Source organism: Morone saxatilis, unplaced genomic scaffold (genome assembly GCF_004916995.1).
Source record: "Morone saxatilis isolate NCDOM2014 unplaced genomic scaffold, NCSU_SB_2.0 Contig22, whole genome shotgun sequence".
NCBI classification, from domain to species: domain Eukaryota; kingdom Metazoa; phylum Chordata; class Actinopteri; family Moronidae; genus Morone; species Morone saxatilis.
This window is the reverse complement of record NW_023339785.1, coordinates 26,752,706-26,761,808: the sequence shown is the minus strand read 5'-3', so window position 1 is coordinate 26,761,808 and position 9,103 is coordinate 26,752,706. Positions and strand designations below refer to the sequence as shown.

The window sequence follows — 9,103 nt, the reverse complement described above, 5'->3', positions numbered from 1 at the left end:
AAAAACCCGGTTAGTTTACGCCGCTTATAGCATTAAACGGTAGACTAGTTCTACCTAAACACTCGATAGCTACTATTTGTTCTTTCAGCCGACTTTCTCACTATTTTTCAAAAGTTTTTCAGGCACCACGCTACGTTACATTAACACTAAGCAGTTAGCCTCCACTGGCTCTCTCCCTCTCTCTCATGCTCTGTCCTGGTCAGTGTGCCAAACTGTTTGACCCTAGGTCCTCTGCCTCTTTACTGCGATAATGGTACGACTGTATTAGAGTGTAGCTTTATTCACATGCGCTGGAGGCGAGGATCTAGTAAGTCTCAGAGGCAGCAGCAGCCGCCACCACCGAGTTATCATTAGGCCACCCCACTAGTAGCCAGCCACAGGTAGGCCGGTGCAGTCCCGACCCGAAAGGTAGCTTCAGGTAGCTGTCCCTCCGGTAGTCCGCGCTGGTAGTTCCCCGGTCAGGTTCCCGGAGCAGCCGGTGAACGACAGGGGAGGCGGTGACTGAAGCGGAGAAGCATCCGAACACGGCCGAAGCCGCACAGTTCTACCCCAACCCGTCTTCACCAGTTTCTAATAGTTTGGTTCCCCCCCTCCAGCGCACACCCGCTGAGGAACAGACTCCCTGATTAATTGGCTCTTCCATAGTCGAACCGGCTGAAGTCTAGGCGAGCCGCGGCCCAGCCCAGTTAAATGTATCACCTGGGCCCAGAGCGGGCGAATGTTGAAAAAATATTCTAAAACTGCTGGCTAAAAGAAGAATGTAGAATAGCATGTAAGCATTGTTATTCACGTCCGGCGCTAAATTGACCACGCGCGGGGCGCCCAAACCACACACACACCCCCGATCACGCCAATCGAACGGTCACCTAAGATCTAATGTGGAGTCGGCTGTGTTAATTATGCAAAACACAATGTCGGATCACCGTATTTTTTTCTGCGGCCCCCTGCCCAATGTGACCAGTGATGACATGTATAGCCGCATGTCGGTCCATTCACCCGCTGGCTGTCAAGAGGTGGTGTCCAGAAAAACGAATGTGCGGCCTTCAATAGACCACTTGGCGGCCTTCTTTGGGGAAAACCCTGGTCTGATTAGAAGAGACGGCATCCGTCCCACCCCCACCAACTTTGGACTGGAGCCTCTCTCGTTATCCAGGAATATGGCGAGTTTTTTCTAAATCCTGACAATGCAGCGCAGGCTGGAAACCCAGGAAGCACGCAGCTGCTGTCTTATCCAACTGCCAACTGCCAATCCACTTGTTCATTTATATAGGCAACCATTCAACAAACACAAGGTTTCCAAAGCTGCGCCAAAAAGATCATACAAGAATAAATAGAAACACAATAGAAGCACAGCAATAAAAGATAGGTACACAGTAAAGATAAAAGCAATAAAATAAAATAGAAATAAAATGAATAAAAATCAAATAAATATAAATAAAATAAAAAAAAGCACGCCCGCACCAAAGAATAAAAATATGCATGATATTACACATAAAATCACGCTCTAGCAATGGGTCAAAGGCCCCGAAGAAAAGAGGTGGGTTTAAGAAAGAATTTTAAAATGAGACCAGAGAGGTGGCCCCTGTCTAAATGTGCAGTGGCCAATCCCATTCCAAATGGAGCTGCAACGACAAACGCTCGATCCCCCTATGCCAGGCTTAAGGCCTAGCTTTAGGCCAGCTGTCAGGGAGCCAGCTGGTCCAGCTGAGAGATGCGGCTGGAGTCGTAGGGGTGCAGCAGCTCAGAGGGTAAAGTGGGGGCCAGGCTTCAAGGCTTTAAAGTACCTAAAAGAATTTTAAAATGAATCCATAAGAGGAAAACTTTGCACATTCTACTGGTGTTAAGAATAAAGCTGATTTTTGTTGAAACTAAATCTTCTCCTATCGCTTCATTAAAGAACACGCGAGGATAAGGGTTTAAAGAGATCCCTTTTCTCAACAACATGCATGCACGTGAATAAGAGGCTGTGTAAGGCACTTAGGAATGTTCCTAAGTGAGAGACATGAGCCAGAAGTATCTAAGTGAGAGAGATGATAATGAATATGTATATCTCAGTTGTATGGAAAAATAAGACATTACCATTGTAAAATAAATGTGACAATATGGTTGACTCTTAGCTCACATTGAATGGTGACAACTGGGAGTGCAAAGTGCACCTACGTCCCAGAAGGGGATGTGGTGCCTGCTGACACTTGGGTTGACAATTGAAAACACTTATCAAAGTTTCCCAAATGGACAATTGGAGGTGGCAGAAAGGAGTGTTTAAACAAATGGAACCATATTATCCTAAAGTTATAACTCATGCCTATGTTCAATGTTTTGTGGAGTTAACACCTTAAAAATGACAAAATATGCAACAATAACTAAAATGCTTCACACGTGGCCACCAAAATGATGTAGCAAGAATACCATAAAATAGTTTATGTAGCAGTATGACTACCTTTAATATCAAATGTTTGGGTGAACAGAAATAATCAATATTGATATTTAATAATATAATTTAAATTAGCATTAGATTCACCTCAAACCACCTGGTTGTTACTGAATGTGTTCTGGGGAGGGAAGCCCCTTTTTCGGGTTATGGTTGTGCTTGGTGACATTTTTCATGGACAGTCCAACTGTAAGGGACTATATATTACTATATACTAATATGACACTGAGAGCCTGATTTCTCAGATTCTGGTCTCTAGGTTCAGGTTTGATTTACTGAACAGGGAATTACACATTTATGCCACAAACAGAAATCTTTATTGCTGTAAGATTACAATGAAAAATGTCTTTACAGAAATATGAAAATATAAAACACAGCATTATAAAAGAAGTGTGTTGGAATTATATGGCTGCAGTCATGAGTGTGTTTGTGTATTTGCATGTTTTTGTGTGCGTGCGCTACACGCTAACAGCTACATTCAAACAAAAGTCAAAGATGCGTGTGATGATGTCATCGGTTACATAGGAGTCTGATGACTTCATCAGTCAGTGACAAGTGAGATGATGATGTCATCCTCAGCAGGGCCCGTCCTTCACAATCAAAATGTCAGCATTTTTCTCCCTGAACAAACAGAATCAATAATCAATAACTGATCACAAGGTTCAACTGATAATAACTGTTCCTGCCTTTAAAGCCCCAGTGTGTAACATTAATATAATATTCATAGGTATGTTTTCATTAATCAGTTGAAAATAAGAATTGTTGTTTTAGAATGAGATGCTTTTATCTACAATGTTTCTACAGTAGCCCAGCACAGACAAACCAAACACTGTATCTAGATAGAGACTCTACTGTAGTTTATTATATATACTGCCCACTCTCATTCCCAAGTCGTCATATACAGACGCGAGAGGTGTCCAGTGAGCAATCTGCAACTTCACCATTAGATGCCACTAAATCGTACACACTGGTCCTTTAACATTGATGCAGATTCTGTCTTCTGTATATTTACATGTCAGTTCAATAATTCACTTCATTGATCAGTGGTGGGATAATCAATATGTTATTAATACGTGAACTACCAGAGTGAAGAATTAAAGACTCACAGTCTGTGGACACAGAGAGAACATTCGTTGGGGTAAGTGATGCCATTACTGCCACACACCGGAGAGTAGTTCAGAGGACACGCTTGAGTCACGCTCATCCCCACACAGGAGGGCTTCAACAACAACAACAGTTGGTTAAACTACTTAATCATAGAGATGCTCTGCTCCAATCTCAACAACCAAAGGCATTTTAATGCTTTCTATAGGCTACATTAAGCTTTATGTATCTGATCCAACCTTTTGTTTTACGTCAGCATTTCCTCCTGAAGCTTTCCTGCTTTTTCGTGTAAAAAGAATTAAGGAACAACTTTGATATTTTTCTTGATGCAGTGCAGAACTATTCAAATGTAAAGCCCATTGGATTGATTTTAATAACTTTAATGTACCTAAAGTGTGCACTATATTTCCTATTCAGATTAGATCAGGGGCTAAAAAATCAGGACGTCCCTAATTAATGATGTTAAATTGAATTGATCTCAGTTACGATAGTAGTAGTAGTGGTAGTCTTACCCTCCTGTAGAGCCTGGATTTATCCTCAGCATCTGAAACAGAGATTTAAGAGAGATTAAAGTTAATTATAGCTTCTATTAGCTTTTTGTACACTTGACGCTTCTACCTAGACTGTAACACTGTTACCTGGACTGTAAAGTTTTCAGCAGTTACTAACACATTTTAAATGTTTTTAATAAACCAGGTTGCTCCATTAAAAGTGAAGAAATGAAGACTTTATGTATAAAAGTGTTTCCAGGAAACATCATAGTGCTGTCCAATGACAACTTTGTAAACAGGAAATCACGCTCAGTTTTAGGAGGCTAACACAGTTAACTTTCAATCTGATAATGTTTAAATATAAATATAAATAATTTAATGTTAATGTTGTTTACATCTGCCATTGTTTATACACTGTTTATACATTGTACAACCTGACCCTGTGAGGGAGTTGAACCTGCTCAGATTTATGGTTATTTAATGAAAGTCTGGGTTTACACTGCTGTTAAAGCGGTACTACGACGGTGATTAAAGAGAAGACTTTCCAATGAAGAGTTTAATCTGACTGCAGTAACAAAGGCTGCTCATTGTCCTCAGAGTGAATCCATCAGTAATATGAGTTCCTGTCAGAGCTTTTCTATTGTTCTCTCACTGATTCTGCTTTGTCATTTGATTAAATGCAACTGCAGTTCATTTACTTTAAAGTGGTAAATTAACAATAAAAATATCTCAGAAACTGACCCACTAAAGAATTAACCAACAGGGATTAAATCAAGAAAGTGAGTGTGAAAAGTTCTCCAGAGGTTATGGTTCCAATGTACTGAATTAACTATTATATGAATGTAAAACTACTCTTTGTCTAAAATCAGACATGGTGTCTGAATTAAAATCTGCTCCCTAAATCAGCGAGACTGAAGGCTCCCTGTGTGAATGTAATGCTACTGTTAGAATACGTGTACAGTCACCAGTATACACCAGAGGACTGTAGTACAAAGCCAGGTAATCCAGGTAACTTCAGGAATAACTCTGTGATATGTGGTGTAACTTCCAGGAAAACTCCTCTAGTTTACCCTGATGATGTGCAGTATCTGAGCTTCTAGGACCACAATACATCTGTTCTGTTCCCATTTAATCCTTATAAAGATGAGAGAGGCTATTTATGGTTGCAGTAATTCACAAAATAGAAATACTGTTTAATATCCATAGACTAAACCAATATACAGAACACTTTATGTCCAGAAGAATCCAGAGAGAGATTGGTGTGATTGACTGTACTCGTATCCTCATTAGCGCCTCTGGGAGAACAAGAGGAGGATTATGTGAATACAAAGTCATTTCACAGCAACACTGACTTTTGAGGCTCACAAATCTCTCTTGGTTTAATCCTTTATTAACGGGTCAGTCAGTCTGAGAGTATTTTTCTTGTTAATTTACCACTTTAATCTTGTAAATTAACTTTAAAATGACTCCAAGTTAAATCTGAGCAGGTTCAACTTCCTTCATAGAACAGCCTTTTGGCCCCATTCAGTCTTACCTGCACAGAAGAAAACAGCAATACAGATGAGCAAAAGAGTCCTGCCAAACATCCTGAATAAAAACTCCAGCAAAAAACAATGCTGAAATGATCTGAGAGGAGGTTGAATCTCTGGGTTTTCCTGGTGTGTGACTAGCTGCTGATGTGTCTGTGTGCCGGTCCTCTGTGGTTGTGATGTTTGCCGTTGCCGTGCTGTTGTCATATAGAGGATGGGCTCGGTGTTGTCGTCTCAAACAATGAGCTGCTGTTGTTGTGACGGCTGCTGCTCTCTTTTGTTCAGGCTTTAATCTCGGGATCAACATTCTGTCTACACTGAAATATCGCTGACAATGTGAAAACTGTCAGCAAGAGGAACGACTCCAACACAAACACCACAGAGAAAAACAAGTGTGGCTCTGTCACGAGTGGGAGAACATATTTACATGAATGAATTAAAGCAGAAAAACAAGCGCAACATATTTTATAAAAACATTTAAATTATTTCGACAAGCTCAAGTGAAATGTCTTTGCACAAGTTGATAGTTTATAGAATCTTCAATGATAAAAATGCTTTACATTGAATTATGCAGAACATTTAGACAAATACACAGATGAAATGGTGGAAAACAGAGATAATGGAATGTATGGGGTAGAATAATTAATAACAAATCAATAACTGTAATACATTAAAATAATACAAAAGAGTAATTAAAGCAGAGCTAGAGACTACCGAAATGTGATCTGTCTGTCTGTTATGTACTGCCTGTAGACAGTCTGAGACATGGTCTAAGCTTAGACCTCTTGTATTTTTACAACACAGATCCACTCTGATCAACTCTTTGGAGTTCATGTGGTCAGACTTTATGAAGTTCAGGTCTTAAGAGTCTTTTTGGTAGAACAGTAGATGTTTATGAGAATACTGTGGCAGCAGTACCAAACCATCAAACCCTGAAAATGTATCTCATTGTTCCACTGATTCCCTGCAAGCAGAAACCCTTGTGGCTGCAAATGAATCTAACCATGAAGTAGTGAATCCTGCAGAGAGAGGGTTAGAGAAACCCTAACCCTAACCTTTAAATCCACTGTGAAGTTAAAAACAGATCATAAAATGTGCTGTTGTTCTCATAAACTGAGCATTATATTACTTTATACATCTCAGCTGATCAACCGATAAATAAATCACGTCTCACTCCCCACTATCTTTTATTTATTTTCTTATTGAATTGATTTATCTTATATTCTGAGTTGTGGGTACATGTGAAGTTAGTAACATGCATTAATGGCGCATGCATGTGTGCAGAAAGAGAGAGAGAGGAGGAGAGGAGCTCAGTGCATTATGGGAAATCCAGGGAGTTAAATGAGTTAAGTTGTAATTTTATCTCTGTGGTGCAATCACTTTTCAACAGTACAACAGGCTGCAGATTTATAAAACGGTCACATATGAGCAGAACTATCTGATTTATGCCACTTGTACCTGCAGTGTGAATGTAGCCATGAAAGCCTCATCTGACATCACTGGATTAATAAATATTATATTTATTTATTTTAAATAATAAGATATATGATAATACTTACTTCCAGTTAACAGCAGTTAATAACATCCATCAGATCACTGATTCAATGTTATTACACATACAAACACACAGGAGGGCAGCAGAGAGCAGCTCTGCATCCGGTTCACTAAAGAAGAAGAACACCGGAAGTGTCATAATACTTCCGGGGCGCGCTTTTTTTTTGTCACAACGTCGGAGTTTGATTTTAATTTTATCTGAAGATAAAAGATAAAAGATGTACGACCAGGACGAAGGTGAGCTGCTGTTTACAGGATATTACACTGCATCGACAGACTGAGTCATCAACAGACTGTTTAACAGACTGAATTCAATTTTATTTGTATAGCACCAATTTTCATCAGAAGTTATCTCAGGACATTCTTCAAATAGAGCAGGTTCTAGACCGAACTCCTTTTAACAACAATACACAGGACTGTCTGCTACGGTAAGCGGTACTGACTCATTTCCGGTTACTTCCTGCTGTGTGTACACTGTTTCGGTGTGTAACTGTGTCAGTTTAATGCTAAATATAAACTTTGGTTACTCGTAACAGCGGTTATTTAACCCGCTTAACATTTTAAACGTAGAGACTAGTTCTACTAAACACTCGTAGCTAACGTTACTTCTTTCTTTTAGCGGACTTTTCGCTATTTTCAAAGTTTCACACACGCTAGCTTCATTAAGCACTGACAGTCAGCGATGGCTTCTCCTCTTTCTTCCTCTTCCTACTCAGTGGTGTCAGATGTTTAGTTATTCCTCTGCCTCTTTAATGATAATGGTAACATGTATTTAAGTGTAGTTTATTCACTGCGCTGGAGGCGAATGATAGGATAAGTTAGAGGCACGCACCGCACCACGAGATAATCATGCAGCCAACCATAGGTTAGCCAGCACGGGGTAGGCCGGGTGCGGCCGACCGAAGGTAGCTTCAGAGTAGCGTTGCTCCGGTAGTTCTCACGGTAAGTTTTCCCGGTAGTTCCCGGGTAAGTCAATCACACTCTTGTGACCTCAGTTTAGTCATATGGCATTGATATTGAACATTTAATAGTTCGTTTCCACATAAATCCTTTCCTATCTGGGACCATGAATTTAATAACTTTTGAATTCATACTATTAGATATAAACCATTAGGCAAACTTGCTTACAGCAAGATGTCTATTTGACAGTGCGTGAGCTAAATTTAGGAGAGAGATTTTCATTCAGATGTTCAACCAATGCCATATTCGAATAGTACAAACAGAGTCTTATAGTAAACTTTGATCACTCCAATTAGTGATAATCGTTGTTAAATAGTGCTGCAGGCTCTCGTGCGATCAAGCATTAGTGATTCTATCGTCCTAGAAAACAGAAAGTGATAATAGGAATAGGAAGTAAGAGTGTAAACAGCACCGGAGACTCCGTGATTGAAAAGCGCAAGAAGAGAACAAGGAAATAGAAAGGGGGGAAATGGCGCGCTTGAAATTAGCTGTAGGGTGTGCGCTTTGACTTGGCAAAGAATGGATCTTAAGGTAATCTAGAAAGGCCGTCGAATGCAGGGGAGAGCCGGTATTGACTCAGCACTAAAGAGAAAAAGTAAGAAACAAGCCCTAGTGTTCCTCTTCAGCACTGTAAGCCAGGTGGACAGGAGAGTCAGCAGGCTGTATTGGAGATGTATTGCCGAAGAATTTAAGTTGGAGCAATGGACTGTTGATGAGACTTATAATAAAATTAGTACTATGTAAGAGATATATTATCACAGAAAGCTCAACAGTATCAGTGGCTCTCCAAGTCAGGAACTTAAGATGCCACCTTCAGAGTGATGTTATTGATAGGAATGTGTTTTGCTATCAATCATCAGTTAACTTCAGATAATTTTCTTCATTGGAGACATGCAACTGTCTGTTAGATCAATCCAGACTAGGCTGTTAAAGAAGTTGTACCTTAATTGGCACTCTACGGATATGATTATCGTCCTTTAGGTAACAGGAGTGTGTACCGCGCGGCCGTTTATGTGTTAAACGCTTCTGTAAAA

General features: G+C 40.0%; 1 protein-coding gene across 1 annotated transcript; it reads right to left on the bottom strand.

Moving 5' to 3' along the window:
• Positions 1-2,830: 2,830 nt before the first annotated feature.
• Positions 2,831-5,712, bottom strand: LOC118333865 (probable pancreatic secretory proteinase inhibitor). Its single transcript, XM_035669668.1, has 4 exons — positions 5,561-5,712; positions 4,048-4,079; positions 3,538-3,650; positions 2,831-3,052 (listed from the first exon to the last, which is right to left on the bottom strand). Exons 1-4 carry the CDS (start codon positions 5,610-5,612, stop codon positions 3,007-3,009), a joined length of 243 nt encoding a protein of 80 aa, XP_035525561.1. The 5' UTR covers positions 5,613-5,712; the 3' UTR covers positions 2,831-3,006.
• Between the last annotated feature and the right edge of the window lie 3,391 nt (positions 5,713-9,103).

Excerpts from the sequence above, each read along its gene's own strand:
- LOC118333865 (XM_035669668.1), bottom strand. The coding sequence starts at position 5,612 with ATGTTTGGCAGGACTCTTTTGCTCATCTGTATTGCTGTTTTCTTCTGT. Across the intron at positions 4,080-5,560 it reads TGCTGTTTTCTTCTGTGCAG|ATGCTGAGGATAAATCCAGG; the intron begins GTAAGACTGAAT and ends TCTCTGTTTCAG. Across the intron at positions 3,053-3,537 it reads TCTCTCTGTGTCCACAGACT|GGAGAAAAATGCTGACATTT; the intron begins GTGAGTCTTTAA and ends CTGTTTGTTCAG.